The sequence below is a fragment of the Rhyacophila brunnea genome, unplaced genomic scaffold (genome assembly GCF_057557595.1).
Source record: "Rhyacophila brunnea isolate RB1 unplaced genomic scaffold, BYU_Rbru_1.0 scaffold_17, whole genome shotgun sequence".
Lineage (NCBI taxonomy): Eukaryota > Metazoa > Arthropoda > Insecta > Trichoptera > Rhyacophilidae > Rhyacophila > Rhyacophila brunnea.
Genome location: NW_028232827.1, coordinates 7,925,454 through 7,952,410, shown reverse-complemented (window position 1 = coordinate 7,952,410; position 26,957 = coordinate 7,925,454). Strand labels below are relative to the sequence as shown.

The window sequence follows — 26,957 nt, the reverse complement described above, 5'->3', positions numbered from 1 at the left end:
AAACCCCTCCTGTGCAGTAAATCGCACTTTCGTTTTCAAATGTCCCCAAATTTATCATTTCATTTTACGCTTCCGTAGTGTACGGATCTATGGATTATATGTAATTTGATGCTTTTTATAATAAAAATATGTCTAAAACGATCAGGAGTGATGTTAGAATTATTAATAGTAAACTTTTGGTTTATTGCGAAGAAGAAAAGGAGTCGCATCTAAAAAGAGACCCGATACATTATTCAAACACGCGTTACCGCCATGATATGTACGTCGATGAGAAGTCTTCCATATGCGACTACAGCGACGAGATCTTGTTGTCGAACAGTACATACATACATTCAATATAGATGACAAAAGCATTGATTTGTAATATTAAACATCAAACACAATATAGTGTGCAGACGAGTTTTCTTCTTCTGTAAAGTGAGAAGTATTCTTTACTTCTTCCGCTAATTATCAGGAATTGAGTATTATTGATTGAACTTACCTTTTCGGCGCCTCTGTTAAGAATATCGATGGCAGCTCTGAATTTCATGTTGAAGACGGAGATAGTAGCTGCTCGGGTGTAAGCCTTCTCCGACTCCAGCCTCTCAAGGAATGCCGTGAGCGATGCAGACTCTTTGTCGAAGCTCCACCCACACAACTGGAGAGCCTTATCGCGATCCTCACTCCTGAACACAGTGATAATATTCTCAAATCAGTGATAGCATTGAGCACTAGAATACGGAGTTGTAATGTAAATATTGATGTTTGGATTAGGGATTACAATACCTGTATTTGTATTTTAAAACCGGTATCCCAATATTTTTCGATACCGAAATACCGGTTTTAAAAATCGGAAAGTGGAAACAAAGTGTATTAATGAACAGTGGCGGCCAGTGATAATAAAATTAGGGAGTGCAAATAAAGACATGCATTTTTCTTTTCATGGTATTGAAAAAAAATCTGCAATAGCCTTCGTGGTGGAGGTAGGCGAATGCTAAACGACGCTTACATTCACGAACAGCATTTATTTGTTGTCAAAGTTACAAAGTTCAAGCCTCTGGTATGATAAGTATGATGCAAAAGGCAATAGGTACACACGTTTTTCGATTTTTATTGTACCTAATTACACTTCATATGTGCTGACATAGTTACCATGTTTGTCACTCGTAACTTCCATAAATCGTAACTGATGTAAGTATTTTAGACGTGTGTCATTGAGAAAAAGCCGTAAAATCCTCATATGTCATCCCACATCATTCTCATATGCGCGTTGTATCATTTTTATAAATACTGGGCATGGATCATTAATTTTCCAACGGGATATCACGTGTATTAAAAATTTGCCACTTTTGTACACCTCCACTCCAAAATTGCACTCCAAATGGGACTGATTTGAAAGACATTCAACATCAAAAATAATAATAAGTATAAGTAGGTATATTGTATGTATTATGTTACTGACTTACTTTTCTGTAGATTTATTTATATTAAAATTATTTAGTGTTTAATTTTGAAATGTAAAATTATAAAATCGTATTTGTATGGTGAGATGGCTGTACCTAACTTAATTATCACAATATTACTCTAATCGATATGTTGATTGATTCAATATTAATATGGCACATCAAACAACAGAGCATTTACCTCATAACGTCATAACGTATGAAATAATAATATACCTAGTATTTTTAAATACTGCGCGGGAACCTTTTACCTACTTCATACGTACGTACAATAATATTATTATAAACGCGCCAGTCAATGGCGACATCTATCGGTTATACTTGAAGCACTAAGAGGGAGGACATTGCTCAAAGCAAGGTAAAAATTGTACGTTCAATGATGTTACATTTCGGCAGCATGCAAAAAAATCGTCTACGGTCGGGCACTCGGGCGGTACAGGTCGTCTTTCGAACATTCAACAAATACTATGAAAGACGTACATTTATACACATCTCCAGCTCAGCGGCTGGTTAAAAATACGCCAGAAATACTTACGTGGATGCACTTAGCGGACGGGCGACAAATTAAAGATATTTTACAATAATTAATTATTACAATAAATGTAGTTATTTGAATACGTACATATTATTACATAATAATTTGGGAGATCAGTGCACATTTGCTCCTATACAAAAGCCGTCCCTGTTAATGAACATAAAAGGTTTAACATGACTGTATTTTTGTCGAGTTACGCGATGTCTGATTTACTTCCGTTACCCTTCAATGCCATTGAAGACAAGCAATGCCAAGTGCTATAAAATATTAATATTTTAAGGAGCTTTTTATATATATAATGTATATATCGTCTCTGTTCTGGCAGAACACACTAACTGGAGAATACTAGTTTTGAGTAATTTGAGTTTGAAGTTGTTAAAATGTTTGAAATGGTCTATCATGTGAGTTTATTAAGTAATCGTAAAAAGGATGACTTTAAAATAAAAACTGTTTATTTATTAAGAAGGTTTCCAGACGGTAATGTTTGAAATAAGGAACATTTTGGTATAACTAACTCAATATGTCATTTTTTCGAATTAGTGTCTTCTGCCAGAACAGTGACGATATATCGTCGTTGCGCCTTAAAAATCGGCCATGTGCATAAATTTTACAAAACAAGTTTTTTGCACAAAAATTTTGTAATAATTCCTTCTATACCAAGGAAAAAATAAAATGATTATGATAAAATGTATTCTGAAATTGCTTTAAAAAATATTTCGATGATGTAGGCGACAGGCATTGTAATTTAGACTTTTTTTCCGTCTCCTGTAAAGTTTTGAAAAATACAGATAGCCGATTTTGAAAGCGTAAAGCGACGATGTAAATTTATTAGTAGATACTTCTGTTTTTTCCCCAAATATTTCAAAATACCGGTATTCAATAGGAAATACCGGTATGTATTAGTATTTTCATTCGGTATTGCAATACCTAGTTTGGATCTAAGGCATAGGTGCTTTTTGATGTTCTCCCTTACTTCTTCTTTTTTCCTACCCCATTACTAAGGATCGTGGGAATGATCAACAATCAATCTTTGCAAAGTAATTCATAATATACTTTCACATTTAGGGATAAAAAATAGTGCGAAATTCCAAACAATACTACATATTACGTAAGTATTTCACCTAGTTAAAGCCTTAGAGGTCATCCATAGACTGAAACTGTTTGTGGTTTAGAACCGTGTGTCATACTAAACTTATGATTTCTGTTCATGAAAATATATTTTCACTAAGTTTTTGTAAGTGTATGGTATTAACGGATACGATCAGATGCTTTTAATATTATACTTTGTGAAAATATATTTCCATGAACGGAAATCATAAGTTTAGTATGGCACTAAACCGCATATGGTTTCAGTCTATGGATGGCCTCTAAAGGTCACTTTTGAACAGACGATAGATACTAGGAGTTTGGAATTTTTAATGAGAGGTCAGTGGTAAAACATGATACGTCATTTTTTTCATAAGCGGAAGTATGGCAAGCCGTGTTTAAAATTTGAAATAACCAACCTATAAACGGTATTCTGCATGTTTCCGAAATCAGCACGTAGTGACACAACGCTGCTTCCGTTCAGACAACCAGGAGTGGCTTCCGCTAGATCAAATCTCAGCACCGATTTGATGCCAGGATGTTTACAGTTTAGGCCTCGGATACACCCTATTGGATAAAAACATAATACATATAGTCTATTATCTAACATACAGTCCATGATAATTTCACAAACATAGAGCACTTGAAACCAACCGCTCCGCACCACATCCGGCCTTAATCGGACATATCATTTAGGTGGCAGTTGCTTATGCCTCAGGAGCAGTTACCGAAGACTGAGGTCACCATACACTAATGTGGGCTATGACTAAGTTTACATTACTTTAAGTTAAGAGCAGGGACGGCTCTTGTACAGGAGCAAAGGTGCACTGATCTCCCAAATTATTACGTAACTATGTAATAATAAGTACGTATTCAAATACCTACATATTGTATGAATTAATTATTGTAAAATATCTTTAATTTGTCGCCCGTCTGCACGCATAAAATGCGCGTAATTTCTGGCGGCCTGCATGTATGCGTAGGTACGTCCTTCGTAGTATTAATTGTGCAGGAGAGAAATCGAACCGCCTGGCGATGATTTTTTTTTCACGCTGCCGATAATGTGGGCTCAGTTGTGATCTTTTTTTATTTCCGAACGTGCAATATTTACCTCACTTGGGACACTGTGCCTCCCAATCTGAGCTTACGAGCGCAGACGACATTTCACGACAATGCTGTGTTTGACTGGCGCGAATAATAACAACTCACAAACGCTTTTGAAGTCGGTACAAGATTCCCGCGTAATATTTCAAATTATTATATTATTATTTCGTACGTTATGAGGTAAATGCTACGTTGTTTGCCATATGATATTGAATCGATCAAAATATCGATTAGAGTGATATTGTGTTCATTAAGTTAGGTGTAGCAATCTCAACATACAAATACCAATTTTATAATTATTTTACCTTTAAAAATTAAATAATTTTATTATGCCTAGAGCAAAGTAAACTTGTAAGTAAGTAATTGATAAACTATTAATAACCTTTACATAATATAATATACATACTACAATTTTTTACGTACCTACTTTTACTACTCTAAGAGAAGTAGTTATTTAACAAAAGCGTTACATTGTAACAATTTCTACAATATTAGGTATTTCAATAGTGTATGTGGAGTATGAGCGTTATTTTGAACGTAAAAGAGGATAAAATATTTTTTAAGATGATGAACAAAGCAATTTTCCAATGTCAATTATTGAAGAAAAGAAATATAAATTATTCTATCAAATACAATATTCGTGTTACCGAAGTATTTTTCATTTTGAATACGTCTTTCAAATCAGTCCCATTTGGAGTGCAATTCTGGAGTTGAGGTGTACAAAGTATTAGCAATTTTTTAACAGATAGTAACTATATCCCGTTGAAAAATCACCGATCCATAGTATTTATCAAAATGATACAGCGCGTAGGTATATGCGGAGAATGTGGGATGCAAATAACCGAAAGGGGAGTATAAGATATGCCCGAATTGCGTCAGTATGTGAACTTCAACCGACCATAACCCGCGTACTACCTATCGGAGCTACACAAATGAGGAGTTTACGGCTTTGTGCCAATGACATTTTGTCTAAAATACTTGTATCAAGTGGATAATGGAAGTTAGGAGTGTCAAACGTGGAAACTACGTTGGCACATATGAAATGTATTACAATAAAAATTGAAAAGAGTTTGTATGCCTTTTGCATCATACCTATCATATCCAGAAGCTTGGACTTTATAACTTTGACAATAAATAAATGCTATCGGTGAATGTGAGCGTCGTTTCGTTTCTCAACCCCCCCCCCCCAAGATGTATTATATATTTAAGCATAAGCCTACCTCCACTCTGAAGGCTATTGCCGATTTTTTTCAATACCACAAAAAGGAAAATGCATGTCTTTGCATGCACTCCCTAATTTTATGATCACCGGCCGCCACTGGTTAAGAGTATGGGAAAAAGGAGCACATAGAACAGACAAAAATAAATATAATATAAATCAAAAGCTAAAACTGACAAACGATCTAAGTGAAGAGATCCTATTGTTTGGAGTATGACAATGCAAATTTTTTGAAAGCAAAAAAAATAGTATTTGTGATGACGAGGTTGGCTGTTGGGCCTAACAGCTGGATGGACTGACTTCAGCAACTCTTTCTGTTCAGTACACATTTCAGTACATTTCTGGAGGATAAGGTTTGTATCCTAAACTTCTCCATGTAGAACGGGTAATAAATTCAAGCTAATAGAGCTTGCTAACGAGGCCAACATGTCCAGTCACAATTTGTTTGTTGTCAGGAGTCAGAACGTATTGTCTGCTTCCTTATGGACATTTTTCCCTGCCTCCATTACCTCCTTTTCTTACACGAGCAATAGGACACTGATCGGATACTATGTAAATACCTGAAGACGAGATCTAAACGATCGACGACACTGACCCGATTCCAATCGAGGCCAACTTTAAGGAATTCATAAAATAAACTGCATCAAACAGGGATTGGAACAATTCCAATATCTCTCATTTGGCTCTGGATAACCCTTCCACAGCAGCATTCCATATTCCAGTATGCAGATAGATATGGAATACATGTAGTGTGACAAATTAAACTGACAGCTGCATTAAACAAAATGGTTCTTAAGGTGACACATCAGTGAAACGGCAAATAATTTTGAACTATAGGCGCGACGGAATTTTGGACTCGCTCGCATTCAGTGAGAGAACGTCGAGCTGGAAACACGTCACTTTGCTTCGTGATGGCGACGGGCCAATTAATTCTTAAATCGTGTAAAGATGACTAAAAACGTTACCCATTTACTTTAAAAAGAAAACATGTCGATGAATATATTATTATTGTTACAAATAGAACAATAAACAGAACATAAAATGGACGTATGTTGGATTTATATGACAAATTATATTTCGTTTGACAGGCGTCATTTGCACCCGCAACCCGCAATCCGCGCATCGCCTAGCCACGATCTTTTTAGACCGTGCCTCAACTGATGTACGGCCTTAAGAATTACAGTATAATGTTCATGTATCGGTCCTGTCCAGCCATATATTACAGCTATATAGCGTCATGCGAGAGAGAAACATTAGAGTCAATTATTACGTGTTTGACAAACACCGTAAAATTTATCGAGTTATATTTATTCATCAATCGTACTGTAGTGAAAAAGTTGGCTACCTTCTTCAACAAGGGATTTGCTAAGGTAAAGCCAGTACCATAGCTTTTTGAGCTGGTCATCCTCTGCTAAGTCGCCGTTATGCCACAAGTCAGGCTGCAAAACAAATTAATCACAAAACATGTAATAACTTATATGTATATCGGTATAGAAATGTAAATACAACAATTAGGTAATGGGTGTACCTTCAGACCGTATTCTGTTTGCGTCCTATTTTTAATTTTGATAGAAATATCATCGGCGATGGAGTTGAAACCTTCGGTCAGTATCTTGAGCGTAGTATTGCCGTGGGACCAGACAATAGGACCTGCTCCCGAGCCCCAGTTGAGTGTAATTCTCTCGCACACCGTGTAATCAGTCAATGTTCCTAAAATGATGATAACAGGATACATACAATTTATACTAAACTATCTTTTATTCATGCCACGAGAACTGTTGCCAATCTACGATCTAAATAAGTGAGCTTATGCATTATGTAACTGATTTTCAACAGTACAACGCACAACGCATAAAAAATAGTTAGTGCCAAATAAGTAGGTATTAAAATAATGTCATTTACTTGTTTTGGAAAAAGCAAAATTGTATTGAGTATCAATTATCTACACAAACACAAAATACTAGTAGTATTAAAAATGCAAGTTTATGCTATTGAAAATACTGAAAAAAGTTTGACATTCCGTTTACGTTGTGTATAGTGTTGCAGGCACCTCGACAAAACCGCCCAGATATTGCTGCCAAACCAAATCCGCCCGTACCAGTGCTCGTCAATACCGCCCGGACAAATCCGCCTAGACAGAACCATCCCCCAAAAATACAAAAATATATAAAACAAGTGCTTTTTTGGTTTTTCGAATTGCGTATCGATAGACATACTTACGATAATCAGTGTAATTTGAGATTCAATCCATTGCAGTTGTTAGTAGAGTAATAACTTAAAATCATCAGCTTTTAACACTTAGTACTAAAAACAAAAAAAATTACGATAATACGTGTTTAATCCGATGCAGCTGCATAGCTCATACCTGAGTTCCCTAATGGAATATCTGGAATATCTACTATTTTTTTATATCCTTATATTTATATATCTTTATTTGCATGTTTTTTTTATTTGTGTATCTAAAATATAATATTATGTAAAAATAAAAATTGTCTCATTTCTAAATTGTTGTGGCGCAATGTCTGGGTGGTTTTGGTTCGGGAGGTTTTGTCGGGACCCTGCTATGGACAAATGCTAGGGATACTGTATCCACGATGTGTGCGTTATTCAAGTTATCATTAAATTATATAGGTAATGTTTATATTAACTATTGATTTATGACTATTCAATTTAATTGTGCAGTTTTCATACTTTTACCATTGTATGTACATATATCATTTAAAAAATGTACATAATATCGGCATTTTCAACTATGCATATGACTCATAAGACTTAAGTACTTAATTTAATATAGTGTTAACGTCTTTGCATTTGGCTGTAAGTGAAAACAGGTAGTTTACCAGAGAGCGCGATAGTGAGTAGTCTATTGCTGTTGACTGGATGCCAGCTGAAACTGGTGATGGTGTGAGGGGAGCCGGGGGCCACGGAGCGTTCCAGCGCCGCTGGAGGATCTCCCCCCGCCCCGCCCGCACTCTCCCCGCCACCTGCACCATCCTCACTGCCCACCCCTCTAAGGTCTGCCAGATGAAGTACCGAGCTGTCACGCTGCAGGGAGCCCAACAGATTAGGCCTGCAATTAACATAACAATTTTTACACAATTTTTGACACATTCATTGACATTTTGGTTTATGATTTTCTCCATACATTTATTCACTGTTATAACGAGCAACTTATCGGATATACCGAGCTAAAATACTGTTAATGTGTCGATTGTTTAAAAACATTTCGACCCTAAGCAATAAAATCCGATCGGACAGGATGCCGCCGGGGATGGATTACGTTTATGACACTAGTTAAGTGTCTAAGTAGGTACCTACCTAATTGTTGTTTTTGCCGACAATAATGAAAAAGTATCCACGCATATGGTTGAAAAATCCAAGGTTTGTGAAATCCGTAGATACCTACCAGCGTTCATTACAATAAACAACTTCTTTTGTAGTTTATGAAGGTCATGCTTTTTTCGGGGATTTTATGATGGTTTTCAGATTTATTATTTTCGACTTTTTTTGTTATGTGACTGCTCATTTAAAAATACCAATTCTCTGATATAACGAGTACCGCTTATAACGAGCAAATTCAGTCGGTCCCATCTTCCTCGTAATAACCAAGTTCGACTGTAGTTAAATTGGTTCGACTGTAGAAAAGTTAATATTCTGTTAGATGGTAGCATTGACTAAATTTTTACCTCTTTAGCTCTACAATTCAGTGAAGATTTTGAACAACTCATGAGGAAGTTTCGTAACAAATTTTGTCATAATTTTGGTCAACTTATTAGGTCCATGAACGGGATCTAAGCACACATTGAAATATCGTTGAATTTACAAGACATGGGATAATTTTACCTGAAGAAACAAAATACCAAAATGCCTAATTACCTGGTGGGACACCACAATATTTTTGTGACGGCTTTGTTCTGCGAGAGCGACAGGACGGGCTTGTCGAACATCCTCGTGTCCCAGATGGCGATGATGTTGTCCACTCTGCTGGCCAGTTGGTAATCGTTGTGAGGGTCCACGCACACACCGAACACCGCCTTCGTTTGTGTCGTAATGACGGCCTTGTTCGAAAAGTCTGCAAGATATTTAACTTGTTGAGTGTAGTTATAATTTCGATTCAATTACAAGAATCACTTTAAATCAATCTCATATTTCATTCCTACTCCATAATCTTATCAAGATGTTTCAAAACTATTATATTAAAATACATAATAATCATTGGCGTGCGGTCCATAGATGCTGTAAATGTTCCGCATACCCAGAAATAATCGATATAGTACTAATAATGCAGGTATTTGTTATCGTATGGTAAATATATTTTTAATTCAAAAGATTCGGTACAGTTCGGTTATGAGGAATACAGCGGAAAATACCCGATATACTGGATTATTTGTTAGTTTTGGGTTAGGTTAGGTTGGGTTAGGTTTGGTTAGGTTAACCTAGCAAATAATCCAGTACATCGGGTATTTTCAAAATGTGTTTACTGCTGTATTCCTCATAACCAAATTGTACCAAAGATTCTATATTATTACTACATATTATGAAATTATCTTAAACATATGTCGGAATCACGAGGCTGCAATACCATTGATCGTCTACCAAGGTTCAATGATTTATACAATGTATGCGTATTTTTCAACAGCATCCCTACAAGGAAATGTCACTGATAATAATATGTCCTATGATTTTCTATACATTCAATTCGAATCTATCAAATTTGATTTTTTAAAGAGGCTGTATTAACTTTCTTTTTCATTTAACCCATGTGATCAATCTTCATTTCAGAATAAAGCAATTCCACGTTATAATTTCCTGTTTGACTAACGAATTCAAAAATAATCCAACCTCTAAGATCAAATATCTTGATCTGCTTTTGATTCATGCCGACTACGAGGGTGCGCGACTGTTTTTTGAGCCAAGCTAAAGAGTGAGCCAACTCCGATAGGCCCATCTCCGCTATCGGTCCCGCCAGTTCTACTGCAGGCGCAGCATTGCTCGAGTACTGGGACAGCAGCCGGGGTGACGCGTTGCCTGGAAAACAAAGCTTATTTCAGATAGATCCTACTGTGATACAACACAGCGTAATCTCAATTTTACGTGCTCGGAATTCATGTTATCCTGCTATTTGAATGCAGTTTCTGCAGTCCAATTTCATTTTAGAACGTTTAATTCAAGGTTTAACATTTTTATTTCCCGTAATTTAAATCTATAATATTCAAAATCGAATTTATTTTAACACATCATCATATGCATGGCAATCATCGAAATGAATTGCAGACACATGTGTGTGTTTCTATTTACAGACATATCTGCAATGCCCAAGGTCATGCCAATTAGGGGTGGTCCAATGCGTAAGGCGCTGGTATTTCATTTGGCAGCCCCGAGTTCGATTCTCCGTGAGGTCACAATATATTTACGTGGTTTTCTCAAAGCCTGGGTATTTGTGATTATTTCTCTTCTATTATTAAATACACTATTGTTTCACTACACTACTGTCAGAAAATGTTTAAAAGAATAATGAATTGTTTGTCTTTCTGTGTTTCGGATCAAAGCATCAGTCACATCCTGTTGCTGACATTAATAATTTGTAGTTGTTTGTTCTTTAAACTTATTCAAATAATGTTGTAGTTAGCTATCTATGTTAAATTGGTATTTAATAGTTTAGCATTGTATTAGGCTTAACACACGTTATAATACAATATGTGTGGAACGATTATTTCATTGAGAGGTTAATTTTGAACTGCTCAATTGGAAGGTTTGATATCGACTGATCACTTGACTTAATTATCGTCTAAACTCGTTAGTTAGAATTTAATATGTTGATAGATGTTACTATGAAGTCTCAATAAAGAAAAACATCATCAGTTGAAGAGAAAAGAAACATGAGAACTTAAAAAAAGAAAGAGCACGTTGACATACGTACCAAACCAAATTATATGAATTTTTAACTAAAAATAAATAAATTATTTTAACTGTTTCGATATCTCCAATTTACGTTTTTTAAGTGCCTTCACAATAGCCAAATCGGAGTTTCACCATACACATAATATCTCATTGTATTTATGTAAAATTGCTTATTTATATGTGTAAGTTTTCATTTCTTTAAAACCCATAATATGTAATGTTCGCTGATTGTAAACTGATTATAATGAATGACATAATACTAAAAGTAAGAAGATTGTAAAGGTTACCATCTCCGCCGGTCGTGCTTTTCATAACATCCCAAAGCAGAATGCAATGGTCGTTTCGGTATCTATCTAGAGCTGCAGCCAAAATGCTCGAGTCCAGCCCATTCCAAGCGACGGCGTTGCATTGTCTCGGATGTTTGGGAACTTCAAAAAAAAAAATCACATAAGTAACAAAACGATACCACATTAGGAGGAGAATGAAGATGTAAAGAATGACCACAGCCTCTTGGCCATACTTATGTAAATAAGTAGGGGTATGGCCAACATAGACGATTTTCGGGAACATAACAAGTAGCTCCAAACAGTGGCAAAATTCAAACAGAAGTGTCAGGTGTCAAAATAAATACATTTGTAAACAGAAATCAATTAGTTACCGTCAAACCCCCTAACTTCGCCCGGTTTTTTAACAGAAAGTCGTTTTGCCACCAAAATATCCACCAATAGTCTTATAGATCTTATGTAATGCACAATGACAGTGTTTATTTTTATTTGTATTGAAGTAATACCCTTTTCATACTAAATAATACAATAGTTCACTATTTTTTATATAGACAAAGTTACGGCACGATTCCTTAACTTCGCCTAATGTGTTTTAGTAGGTCCACTAAAAAATTATTGCCTATGGATACTCACGAATCTATTAAAAAATGACCTTAAGCAAATTCAGGTCTTATGCTAGAGACAATTTGACATATTTTAAAGAAATATCTACATTGGCGAAGATAGGAATCACTTCAATGACTGTTTCATACAACCTACCAATTTACGCTAGGGCTGCCAAAACCCAAAACATTATAGTATCATTTTTATGTGTTGATTTACATAGCAAATTTTTAATAAAGGAAGTATGAGAAAAATTGTTAACTTGTGATTCAAAGTGATGAATAGTTTTTAGTCTAAAAACTATAAAAATAAAAAAAACACATTTATTTCAAGAAAATCGTTTTTTTGTGACAACCCTAAAGCCAGGGGAAGTGTAGGAACAAGTAGTTCACAAAACATAGCCTGACATTGCATACTCAAATAATTAATGTTTTATTATAAATATCGGAAATCGCACGTTACATTTGGCAAGCAGACTATATCACTATATTATATTAAAAATATGAAGAACCTACCTCTACAAGATTCGTAGAAATCAGCAAAAGTTCAGAGGTATTCCGAAAAAATCTCTTCAAACCGGACTTGAAAAAACGGTACTAACACAAACACGGCGAAAATAATGGCAGTTTGAAAATTGTGTGGTAACAGGACGAATATTATCTTTAAAATCGCCTTAGTGGCTTAAAGTGGTGCGATAATAAAAACATGAGTTTTTAATGTTTAATTGATTTAGGTGAAGTTAGGGACGCTTGGCGAAGTTAGGGGGTTTTACGGTACATACAGTAACGGATGTTGTTCATTCGGTTTGTACCAATAAAAATTGTATTGCATCCGGATTATCTATGCAAACACCAACCAAAACAAATGATGAATAATTTGCATGCATTTAGTATGTGCATACGTATTATGGATTGAGCGTGGATAATGAATACGGAGAGCGTGTTGCTATTTAAATTATAAGTAACTAAAAGGAATGCAAGGGTCACTCCATCCAAAATATTCAATGAAACCACCGATACAGTAACCTTTTAATTATTGAACTATTAATAATTATTGACATAGGTATATGGATTGTTATTATAATCATAAAAAAACTCATGATCATAGTGCAAACCAAATAATCATTAATCTGGATAATATACTAAAGTATCTACTGTATTAAAGCATTATATCAGTGGCGAAGAGTGGATGTAGGCTGCGGATATTCAACATAAATACTATACACTAAGCTCTGTCAGTCATACTTTTCATTGAACTAAGAGTACAAATTGCCGATGGTATAGGTTAGTTTTTAATAATTACAAGATAAAAAGAACTTTTTATATACCACGTTTTTAAATTTTCTGTTGAATCATATAAACTTGACAATTCTATGTATTAATAAATACTTTTTTTTGTACTTGATAGAAATACTGAATAAATATAGAATACTGAAATGTCATTTTGACATTTCATATGGATTTCCATAGTAACGCATGTATTATATTAATAATTTAGTTGCTAGGACCCCCTTAGCAACCAATAATAGTGTTTTACTTTTTACGAATTTTTTCCCAAATAACCATACAAAACAGAATTAACTGAAAACGAATTCAATTCTGCTTAAAGATGGCCAAAAGTATTAAAAGAATGCATTGTCGTTGTGTTCTGATATATTCTAAAAGTTTCAAATGTCTAGCTAGTCGGGAAGTTAATTAAAAATCTTCAATCATCGAATACAAATCTTGGACAAACAAGAAAAAATTTGTACTGGACACACAAGAATACGAGCTAATAAAAACATGGTAAAATACAATGAAACCTTGAATAAACCAAGCATTAGAATATTATATTATACTAAGTAGTTAATGTTTTCAATTTACCAAATTCCTTTCCGTTGATCCCTAACGCATCAAAGGTGGTTGGACCAAACGTAGTGAGTACAACTTTCCCATTGGCCTGGCCCAGAGCCAATAGGAGATCAGTCTTAGGTTGCGGATAAATGTCCACACATTTGACGTATTGGTAGTTTCCATTCGTGGCTACCAAATGCGCACCGGACCTCTCTGATAATTTGATACCTGGAAAAGAGCAGTTTTTATTTTAGTAGGTTCATTACAAGCATATAGACTTGAAGAAAAATAAAGCCGTAGAGAATGGGTCTGCTAGGGTCTGCTTCAAGGCTAAATTTATACAGGCTATGGCAGTGAATTGCAAATTTAAAATGCTAGTCATTGATTATCTTCGAATCCAATGTGGTAACATGTTCGCAATAAATGAAGATTTTCGATTGTATATTTCATTCAAATTTTATTCAAATTATTACCATTTATTTCAATATGCAACAATCATCATTGTCCACAAACAATTTGCCACATTGGATTCGAAACATGAGCAATATTTATCACTACAATCGAAGTTTACAGTTTTGTATCACGGCCTGACTATAGTAACCCTGACAGTTATACAAAAACCTTAATGTTGTTATTTATTATAAACCGCAGAAAAAAACAAAATAAACAAATGGTTAACCTTTCCCTTACCATGGTAAAAAAATTACGCCCGTTCCCATGCCGTCCACTCAGTGTCCCGATAGAAATTTGGCATTTTAAGGCATTTTAAAAGCTAATTGATTGCTTCAAAAGGTAAAGTATGTTTTTAAATACTGTTTAGTCATCGTTTAACATTTTATTCTGTGTATATTACATGCAATTATCTTATAATCGTGTATAATATCGGACATCGATAAAAGTACGTCATATCTAAGCCACGGCGTGTCTCGGTCTGTTTTAAATGGAACAACCAACATACGCTGCCATTTCACGGAGTGTGGGGGTGGCTAATTCATCCTAAGCGAACGAGGGATGTTATTAGGTAGGATAACATCTGTGTGGACTTGCGTTATCACGTTCACCACATAAAATAATAGTTATAATTTTGCAATATCGATTCCCTATATAATTTTAAAACACTGTGATCTTATTGTATCATGTTATTAAGTATTTTTAAAAATCGTATTTTAAAACACATTAAAATAATATACTTACATCAAGAAAAATACTCCGATTGATTGTATAGTTTCCACTAAATATATTTTAATATCATGTTTCTTATGCTGAAATAATACACATTAATAAATATAAATCACTACGCTACTTGAACTTATACGCACGTATTAAGTCTATACCTCTAAGACTATAGATATATCAACCTACTTTTAGATAATTTCCCAAGTATAACCTAGTATATAAAAAAAATACTTATAATTTTGCAATATCGATTCTCTGATTATAATCTATAATATAAAAATCAATATTTGTTAGTTTGTTTGTTCGTATTTTATGCGCTGCCATACCGTTCATCCGATTGCGATAAGACTTTGTCATCTTATTGCTTGAACTTGCGCGCAGATTATAGACTATATCTTATACATAAAAATGAAAGTCTGTCTGTCTGTCTGACCTATGCGTTCCTATACCATTCATCCGATCGCGATGAAATTTTGGTGAATTGATGTGTGCACTACGGGTGCGAGTCATGGACGCTAAATGTGAAAGCAGCTGAAATGGTGGATTGCTTTGAGAGAAAGATCCTTAGGCGGATATACGGACCCATGAATGATGATGGGGAGTGGAGAATTAGGTACAACACGGAACTATACCGCTTATACCAAGATTCAAAACTCTCCAACTTCATAAAACTCCAGAGGCTAAGCTGGGCAGGCCATGTCCAGCGCATGCCTGAGTTGCGGATACCGAAGAAGATCCTCGAAGGAAACCCAGGAGGGAAAAGGCCAGTGGGAAAGCCACGCACACGATGGGGTTACAAAAGATGCCAACCAGATACTAAAAATCAGGAACTGGAAAAGACGTGCGGAGGACCGTTTCGGCTGGAGGACAGCGGTGGAGGAGGCCAGGGCTCGACTTGAGCTGTAGCGCCATCGAAGAAGAAGAAGATGCGTGCAAACCCGCAAAGGTTTCTGAATTAGAAAAACTATCTTCTACTTCTTCATTATACCTTATTTTATTCATATGGTTCCTATACCATTCATCGGATTGCGATGAAACCTTCGCCAGTTGTTGTGGCAACACCCGCAAAGGTTTCTGAATTAGTAGAACCATCTTCTTCTTCTTCGCCGTCTTCATTCTATATTCTTTTATTCGTATGATTCCTATACCATTCGTCCGATTGCAATGAAACTTTCGTCAGTTGTTGTGCCCACACCTGCGAAGGTTTCTGAATTAGTACAACAATTTTCTTCAACCTTTTCTTCTATTCTATCTTCTTCTATTCGTATGCGTTCTTATACCATTCATCCGTTTGCGATGAAATTTTGATCAGTTGTTGTGCGAATGCCTGCGAAGTTTACTGAATTAGAAAAACCATCTTCTTCGTTATATCTTCTTTTATTCGCATGGTTCCTATACCATTTATCGGATTGCGATGAAACCATCGTCAGTTGTTGTGGTAACACCTGCAAAGGTTTCTGAATTAGTACAACCATTTTCTTCCTCTTCTATTCGTATGCGTTCTTATACCATTCATCCGATTGCGATGAAATTTTGATCAGTTGGTGTGCGCATGCCCGCGAAGATTTCTGAATTAGAAAAACTATCTCTTCTTCTTCATTATATCTTCTTTTATTCATATGGTTCCTATACCATTCATCGGATTGCGATGAAACCTTCGTCAGTTGTTGTGCTAACACATGCAAAGGTTTCTGAGTTAGTACAACCGTCTTCTTCTTCTTCATCGTCTTTATTCTATATTCTTTTATTCGTATGATTCCTATATCATTCGTCCGATTGCAATAAAACGTTCGTCAATTGTTGTGCCCACACCTACGAAGGTTTCTGAATTAGTACAACAATATTTTTCCTCTTCTTCTATTTGTATGCGTTCCTATTCCATTCATACGATTTCAATAAAACTTTCGTCGGTAATTGTGCCAACACCCGCGAAGGTTTCTAAATTAGTACAATTATCTTCTTCTTCTTCTTCTATTCGTATGCGTTCTTATAACATTCATCAGATTGCGATGAAATTTTTCTCAGTTGTTGTTCGCACACCTGGGATGGTTAGTATTAAATAAAATACAAAGTTTGTTGTTTGTTTGTTCCATCCAATTTTGAATTTTTTACTACATATTAATACTATTAATAACGTTTGCATATTTTGGATTCGATTTTAATTTACTGTTCTTTTGTTTGACCTTTTCTCCTATTAGAATTACTTTCATATTGTCATATTGTATTACACAGATATTTTATTATTAAAAAGATAATTTCATTATTATTTTTTAAATATCTAAGGTAAATGTATCCACTAAGCAACCCTGTGCGAAGCCGGGTATCTCACCTATAATATAATTTGAAAACACTGATCTTATTGTATCATGTAATTAAGTATTCCTAAAAATCGGATTTCAAAACACGTTAAATATTTATATAAGAATAATTAATAACAAAAATAATCCAATCTTATAGTTTCCACTAAAATTATTTAATGTTATGTTTATTATGCTGAAATAATTACACATTATAAAAATTAAATCACTACGCTGTGTGTATCTATACGCACGTAGTAAGTCTATAATATACCCACCTTTCGAGAATTTCATAACAAGAGGTTTTCTAGTCTATGTTAAAATAAATATATTGTATCTCCATAAAAATGTACTTTCATACATATTATACGAGGGTGGGTCAATAATTCCTTAGAAGAAAGCATTAAAACAGTTTTTATTTTTTTTATTTTTTTTTATTTCTCAACATAATCTCCTTGGAGCTCAATACACTTGGTTAGACGTTTCTCAATTTTTTTAAACCGTCAGAAAAATAAGTTTTTGGAAGGTCCTCAAAATAAGCATTTGTCCGATCGATGACTTCTTCATTTGAAAAAAAAACGTTGTCCACTTAGCCATTTTTTTAAGTTTGGGAAAAGGAAAAAGTCACTGGGAGCTAAATCTGGCGAATACGGTGGGTGGTCGACCAATTCGAACTTCAATTCTTCAATTTTAGCCATTGATCGTAAACATGTGTGAACACGGGCATTGTCCTGATGAAAGAGGATTTTTTTCCTGTTTAAATGAGGCCGTTTTTCTTCAATTTTCTTTTTTAGCTGGTCCAATAAAGATGCATAATAATCCCCTGTTATTGTTTTTCCTTTTTCCAAATAGTCAACGAAAATAATTCCACGTGCATCCCAAAATACAGTAGCCATAACCTTACCAGCTGATTTTACGGTTTTCGCCTTCTTTGGACATGGTTTGCCTTTCGCAATCCACTGCTTTGACTGTTCTTTCGTCTCGGGAGTATAGTGGTGTATCCATGTTTTATCTACAGTCACAAAGCGACGAAAAAATTCATCCAGATTGCGTTGCATGAGCGACAACAGGGCTTTAGAGGCCACCACCTTATTGCGTTTATTGTCGACTGTGAGCAAACGCGGCACCCTTTGATGAAATGACGCTACCTTTTGAGATCCCTGTAACCTCAATTACCTCACTCAACTTTAATCTTCGGTCACTTAACACCATATCGTGGATTTTATTGATCATTTCTGGTGTAGTCACCTATACAGGACGTCCTGAGCGTGGTTCATCCTTTGTTGATGTACGACCACGTTTAAATTCATTTAACCAGTTATAAATAGTTGCAAGTGAAGGAGCAGATGTGCCGTGAACTAAATCCAACTCATTTTTTATTTCCTTTGCTGTTAACCCTTTTATATTAAAATGTTTAATAACAGCTCTAAACTCAATTTTCTCCATTTTTTGTAAACAAGCAAATTTTTTTTTTAAATGTACGAGAAACACACAACAACCCGACCAATCTGATTGAAACTTCGCAGCATACTGAATCGGTAGTGCCGCTGCATGAAAACAAACCGCTTACAGTACTAGTCGCGCCACCTGTTGGCTTTTCTAAGGACTTATTGACCCACCCTCGTATATTGCCAAACTGGTAGGTGCGCAGTGTTGCGAAGGGAGGCACGAAAAGTTTTACACAAATAAAGCCACGTCATGATTACAGTTTGCAAATAAAGTTTATAAAACTGCCGCTAGTTATAAACTACATAAAAACAGTCCTTAAAAACGTTGTTTGTAAACCTGTCTGAAGATAATATGTAGACTAATTTTTTAATACCTCACTTCTATACTATTGTTGAGTGTGCTGGCAATCTCGTGAAAAAATGATATACAAGGATCAAATCATAATATTGAAATTTGAGGCAAATTTGTTTACGAATGATAACTGTTGTTAAACTTGTCTATTTAGTTAAAATTTAAAAAAAAGTGAATAAATCAATGCAAGGACCACTAATGCATTGACTGATTTAAAAAGACAAAGTGAAGGCATACATAAAAAAATGGAGCTTTGGAAATCAAAATTTAAAAAAAAATCGTCATGTTTCCACTTTTAAATGATTTTGCGCCAGATATATTGAAGCAAACAAAAATCTATTTACTGAGCGCTTTGATAGTTTGCTAAGATTGTTTATTTCACAAATTTACTCTAATAGTAAAAAAAATCATTTGATTTCAAAACTATGATACGTATATTAAATATGTAGGTAGTTGTACGTTTGATGTGATACCTATATCATGATTGATATATGTAATGATAACTCCCGTGTATGTGTATAATTTAGGAAACACTACATTATAGTACCACACTGCCCTTAACCTCAGATATAGGTTTGTTATTATTTATATTTGTTATGTTTATTATTTATATATTTAAGTTTTCTTCATTTTTGTATTAGTGCCTACATTTTTGACTATTTAAAAAGGTGTCTGAATTATTTAATGAAATAGAGGGGGGAGGCGCCAAGTTTCGATTTTTTTAAAAAAGGAGGCGTAATAACATTACGTTTAGAAATCACTGATGTATTTGATAGGAACCGTAATTTAATACTTGTGTATTTTTGTAGATACTAAACATTATACTTACCTACATATAATAAAACAATCATTAGATTTACTTAGGTAGAAGATAACGGTGTGAAAGACCCCTTACTTCAAAAATTGTACTGAATTCCACACCACCGTGGAGGTACAGTTAAATTGCGGGTTTTTTTTAAATCTGTGGTTTTTCCATTACGCCTATTTCATTGTACTACGTTTTAACTTAATTTTCTAAGCATAACATATTATACAAACTACAAATGAATATATTTACATAATATTATCTAATTAAAATTTAAATGGTGACTCATAACTTTATATTACAATATAAAACAACCGAAATAATAAAACTACCTACTATTATATTTCTAAGAAAAATACTCACTTTCTGAAATGCAAAATATTAAGAATAACATTACCTACATAATATATACAAAATACATAAAAACATTTTATACATGTGATATAGGTATTTTTTGCAATTTACATTAAATTTAGTCAATACCATTATGTACGGACTATGTCCAAAATGGTATACCAACATAAATGAATTGATTTTACAGACATGGGGTGCAGAGAAATAATATTATATTATATTTATACCTACATCAGATTGAATATGATAACATTTTTATAATAAAATAATATTATTTGGTACTTATGACATTAAAAGCAAAATTAATAATTAGTAGGTAATCTTAAATGTATTAGTCCTACCTAACTAAAATTCACAGATTTCAGGGACATAATAACATGGAGTTAATGTTATAGTATAATAACTACATGAAAATGCAACAGTTTCAATATAATTAATTATTTAGACATGTACCTACTCACTAATATTATTTTGTATAAAATAAAAAAGATAAAAATAAATATCAGTAAGCAATTATTCATTAGACGTAACCAACTGAAAGAAATCATAGTGTTTCGTACCACGAGAAAGTCGTGTATACTATTGAAAATACTTAAAATACTTTCTGCGACTATTGTATACCTACATACTTCATAAACAAAAGAATATCTAGTTGTATTATAAATGCATGTCCTGACTAAATATTCTTTTCGAATTTATTATAGAGGTAGAATATGCAAGTACTCATAGGCATAAAGGCAAACCGACCGCTTGCTGTGCGTTTTTGTGCAGGTCACTCGAGGTAGGTATATTTTCAAATGCACATGTTCCACAAACTGATGTAAACTTTACAGACCTTGTAAATAAGGGTTTGTATTCTTCTAAATCTGGGTAAAAAGGTTTTTATGACCTGCCCGTGATACCGGGAATTTTCGGTAAGTGTTTGGGAATAAACGCCATATGAAGCAAAGTTAACATGATAAAATGAACACTAATAACATTACATTAAGGGTTATTTTAGCATATTATCGTCAGATGCAGTGAACATTTTAAACTTCAAGGTTCGTTATATTATGGGATGTTTTATACGAGCGCATCAGTCATATAATTAAATTGAACAAACACATAAATTGTTCTTGCTGTTCTAACAAATAACATTTTATAATAGTGTCTCACTTTGCAAAATTATTATGTGGGTTTCTCTAACGTATATCTTTTTACATAGCCCTATCACTGTCTTATCAAAATATCGATCAGACTTTGGAAATTGATTAATTTTATATAGAAAACATTCAATTAAACTACTTGTGCATTTTTATTTTTACGCATAAGCATTTTATCTACAAATAGCTAAAAGTAGATTTTTCTGTATATAATAATAAATGGGGTATCCATGATTTAAGGGCCTAAATAAAGTGCGAGTCCTTCATGGCAACGGGAGTGTTAACTAAGTATTTGATTTGTATGAAACAACCATTAAAATTTATCTTGAATGCGCGTTTCGTTTACGTTATAAACTTTAATGTAAATTATATATTCTTAAACAGATGTTTATCCCATATTTCTCCACACTCGATATTTAAAACTTGTTACAACGTCACCTGAAAGGCAATCTACTTCTCATTTGATTTTGTATATCAATGGTTACAATAGGTAATACCCAATTCAGATAGAGCATATTATTATTATAATATGCCAATATGGAGCTGGCTTAAGGGGATTTATCCCATTTAATTCCTGCATCATATAAGAATATTACCCCGTTTACATGTGCATGGATTAACTGCTTTATCATGGGCATAACAAGAAAATGCATGTGTAAACATGTATTATCGTAGAGTAAGTTGTTGCAAGATTACATGTATGGATCACGCTTCTGAATTTTCACGCAATAATTGGAACTTGCATGGTAGAACGATAGTGGCGAACCTGCCGGAAAAAAATACAAACTACACAAGATATTGGTGAGACATGTAAACATCGCGATAGTTTAAAATACACACAATTGGTGCCAGTAAATCCATGCACGTATAGCGATCGATGACTTTATACTGAGTCAGCATAAATTTTGACAATGTAAAATCAAGTCATTTAACTATCAATTGCTTCATCTAGCATCAGCGTTTTTATTTGAGGCAATGACATAGCAATCGGCTATCTCATGCTTGCTTATCAAAACACCTCGTAGTCGTTTAACATTGCTGTCAACTGGTTACTCAATATTAACCTAGATAAACGGTGGCTCGCGTAAGGTATTGTTTGCTTTTATATAAATAACGAAGGACAATTGATAACAGTCATTTTCACTTCTCACTCGACCACGGTCACTCACTTGTTCGCAGTCTCTAGGTTATATTAATATCTCGGTACATCGCCAATTAGTTCAATAATAAGTCAATCTTATCAGTACATCCGTACACGCGATTATAACATTACTCTGTCATTTTTATTATTGTATTTATTTATTCTTGTATCGATAAATAAACTCTCTCCTCGAGTCATCCGAGTAATTATGACTTTATCGCTACACACCCTTTCATCCCTTCACATGTGTACAGGTGCTACATGTATAAAGACTACTTACTGTTTATAAAAGTTTTAAAAATAGGTCCTATATTATGTTACAACAAAACTAATATTTACGAAGGTATAATGGAATTCAAGCAAAGTTCCAACTAAATTTTACAGTATAAAATAAAATGATGAATTTAATTCATTATTGTGAACCGTTGTGAACAGACTTGATGGATATATTTCAAAGTATGATTCATAGACTAATATACAATGGTATGATTTATCGAGTTAGCATTGTTTTGACAGCACTTTACATTTTATAAACAAACAACATTTTATTCCTAGAAAATCAGTAAAATTATCATAAAATGAATAATGGACTTTTACTTGATTGTTATACAATACTTACATGCCGGTTTCGTCGATATGTCTTTGAGAGGGGCAACTTCATAAAGACTAACATCTGTGCCCCAAGTGACGAATTTATTCGGATGTACCGGTGACCACAAGATTTCCAGTTTTACGCCACTGCTCATCATAACCTCAATTGCCAATGATCTGCATTTGCTAAATTAATCTAAATTATTTGAAGATTATTGAACCAAAACAACTTTTATGATTCTCTTATCTTCGATATTTTTTTTGTCTAGTAACCTTCACGGAGACAGGTTATATTTTGTTATCAATTTTATGCAGTGACCATAGACAAGAGAATACACAATAATAATATTAAACACTACTGACAGTTCATATTTATGGCTATTGGTTTCTCGATATTCTGCCGACTATTCAATCAAAGATTATCGATAGCTGGTGATATAATAACAATAATTAGAACCGGTTTCGTCGATCCATTTTGGGATACTGGCATTATAATATTGGAATGTTCAGTGATTATAGTAAAATATAAAGTGGATAAATAAAAGAAAAATATGTTTCAATTAATCAGGGATGCAGAAATATCAAGTTTCTCATTAACCTCTAAGAAAAATATGTAAAGAAATTAAAGATGTCATGTAGTGTATTTGATTGTTTTTAATAATAATTCTTTAATCATAATACGTGGTATAGAATTCTGATAAAAAAGTGATTAGGTACATATTTAAATTATTATTAGGTATTTGAATTTGACTTTGAAGTCCTTGGGATACGGTTTGCTCTTCCTTCTTCGAGTGAGGTGTTATTCTACTAATTTAATTTCCCTTTTCTTGTCGTTGGTCATTCCTCCCTTTTTATTTACTGATCATACCCGCGCGTTCATTTTTTATGTAAGGAGTTTGGGACTCCTTTGTCTTCTATCAAGGATTCCTCCGAGCGCAGAGTCCCGGAAGGTCCTCGAACTCACATTATGGCCGGGGTACTCCCAAGGGGCGACGTCCTGTGGGAAGGGAGTTCTCCATCGGAGGTACGGGCTCCACCAGGGATCCGTACTCTAAGCGGAGGTGATCGCATCTGGACGACCAACAATATTGGGGGCCGCCTAAGAGACTTTCGGGGAGTTTGGATGGCGTAGTGTACCCCCCCCCCCCCCAACATTGGTAAAAATAATAGCCGTAGCCCGCATACCTTTTGTGCGGACACCACCATTGGTAAGTCCTTCTTTACTTTTACGGAAAAAATTTCAAACGCAACAATCAGCAGAGGTCACTCTCGAGATCGAGGACTTAAAGAACTCAGGGGTTCTAGAAGAAGCGGGTCCAACCCACAGTTTTCTCTCAACCCTGTTTCTGATCAAGAAACAAGACGGGACCCTATGCCCTGTTTTCAACCGAAAGCGTTTGAATGCGTTCCTACAGCCAAAGCCATTCAAACTAATTCACCATTACGAGGTTCCAGCCGTCTTACAAAAAGAAGACTGGCTAGTAATAATAGATCTAAGCCAGGCGTACCTCCAGGTACCCATGGCTTCTCAACATCGTCGATTCGTTCGACTAGCCTACCAAGGGGAGCTCCTACAATTCACGTGTCTCCCGTTCGTGCTGTCAGCCGCTCCGATTATGTTTGCATCCCTGACCAATTGGGTCGCCGAACGCCTACGAAAGAATGGCTGTGAATATTCACTTACCTAGACGACTTCTTAGTAGCCAACCAATCCGAGAAACAGTTTCGGTTCAGGTGGAATACAGGATAACTTTCCTACAATCTTTAGGGTGGTTAATAAATATTAAAAGATCCTGTCTGAACCAGCGCTCGAAATGGAAAAGTTTACGAACCGGAGCGCTCGACAAATTTTCTCAAGATATTTACATAGTCATCAAATTGTATGTGTATTTTATAAAAATAAGATTTTTTATTCTATGGCCTATCTAGTTCAGATGGTCAACATATTTTTTCCACGAGACGGAGCGATAATTTTACAAATTTCAAGAGCCGGAACGGCGCTCCGGTGCGTTCCGTTCCATTTCGATCCCTGGTCTGAACCCAAGCCAACAATGAGGGTTCCTGGACATCACGTGGGACACACACAATAAACGGAGGTTTCTATCGCCGGAAAAGTGTGTAGCACTCCGTCACCATCTGCTAACGCAGATACAAAAAGGCAGTTGGTCCCTCAGACAGGCACATATCCAATTGTCTTTCTCCGCGGAGAAAACGAAGGCCTTATTCTTTACTGGGAGGCGCGTCTCTCCGCCTTCGCTGGTGATGAATGGGCAACCTCTATCTTTTTCTAGGGATTTTAAACTTTTAGGGGTAATAATCGATGACAAACTAAATTGGTCGAATCACGCAGATAGCATCTGCAAAAGAGCAGCGGTGATTTCGCTCAAACTAGCAAGAATGGCCAAACCCACATGGAGTGTATCTTCTGAAGCTCTTAGAATTCTCTACACTTGTGCTATTGAACATGTAGGGGTTGTCGATGTGAGGGCCAATAGAGTTGTGACGAGGAGAGATGAGAAGTCGTTGTCGTGATTATGAAGGGTGTGAGTTTATTTAAATTGCATAATTACAGGTGTACAATTGTTACAATAATGTGAATCACAGCACAGAGCAATGTGCTTTGGTCGAAAACTTACAATCGAATAATTCTCTTTTTATCAATCATGACGTACTGATTATTATTTTATCAACTTATAATTATGTAATAATTAGGCTATTAACTAACTAAGTGAGAACAGATATACAAAGATTATGGTCGCGGTCATTCATTTACAAAGTTAGCTATGACTTGATACCTACATGGAAATGCCTATTAAATCAATTTGTAATATCTAATATCGCCATATAACTCCCCTAGCAATAATTACAAAGTAATTAAGTTATATTGTTATATGATCACAGATTTATGATGGCTTAAATTAATTACAATTGTTAAGAGCTTAATGAAAACAAAACAACTGAAATAAAAATAAAATGACGAAAAATATAATTTAATTAAAACACTTGTATTATTATTATTTCGTAGCACTTTTGAATATGAAATTTTGGTGTGGTTTTCAGCGGTCTAGACGGTCAGGAAAGCGTACACGTCTGCCTGATCGTGTGACTGTGCTGGCTGATGTTTTCTGGTGCTGGATCGTTCAGTGCCGGTTTCTCCTTTGATGAGTTGTCATCCTCCTCTGCCATTATGTATGCAGGTTTGAGGCGGTCTACAGTGACCGTGGTGTCCTTGCCTCGAACTTGAATGACGTAGGTCCGGGTATTCCAGCGGATAACTTTGTGTGGGCCAGTGTATGGCGACTGCAAAGGTCCTTTGACCGTGTCATCTCGGAGTAGCACATGCGAAGTCTTATCCAAATCCTTGAACATGAATGAGTGCTTCCCGCCGTGGTGCGTTGTTTTGGCGGGCTGCAACTCATAAAAATGTTGTCGGAGATATTTGACGAAATTGGCTGGTTCGCAGTCGTTGGGTTGCTTTGCCCCTAAGAATTCGCCCGGTAACCGTAGAGGTTTGCCATAGACCAGCTCGGCTGAGGTAGTTTTGAGATCTCGCCAAGCTGCCCTGATTCCCATCAAGACTGTGGGTAGTGTCTCTATTCAACGCGTGTTTTGATGGCATTTGATGGCTGCTTTCATTTGACGATG

The 26,957-nt window shown here is 35.1% G+C and overlaps 1 protein-coding gene across 1 annotated transcript in view; it reads right to left on the bottom strand.

Moving 5' to 3' along the window:
• Positions 1-23,672, bottom strand: part of mio (GATOR complex protein mio) — a 45,041-nt gene extending 21,369 nt beyond the window's left edge. Inside the window, exons 1-10 of the mRNA XM_085944141.1 lie at positions 23,341-23,672; positions 14,037-14,234; positions 11,575-11,715; positions 10,229-10,414; positions 9,263-9,458; positions 8,227-8,456; positions 6,915-7,096; positions 6,732-6,825; positions 3,483-3,630; positions 482-665 (exon numbers count right to left, since the gene is read on the bottom strand). Of these exons, the coding sequence (XP_085800267.1) occupies positions 482-665; positions 3,483-3,630; positions 6,732-6,825; positions 6,915-7,096; positions 8,227-8,456; positions 9,263-9,458; positions 10,229-10,414; positions 11,575-11,715; positions 14,037-14,234; positions 23,341-23,470 (1,689 nt within the window). The 5' untranslated portion in view covers positions 23,471-23,672. The remainder of the gene's footprint in view (positions 1-481; positions 666-3,482; positions 3,631-6,731; positions 6,826-6,914; positions 7,097-8,226; positions 8,457-9,262; positions 9,459-10,228; positions 10,415-11,574; positions 11,716-14,036; positions 14,235-23,340) is intronic.
• Between the last annotated feature and the right edge of the window lie 3,285 nt (positions 23,673-26,957).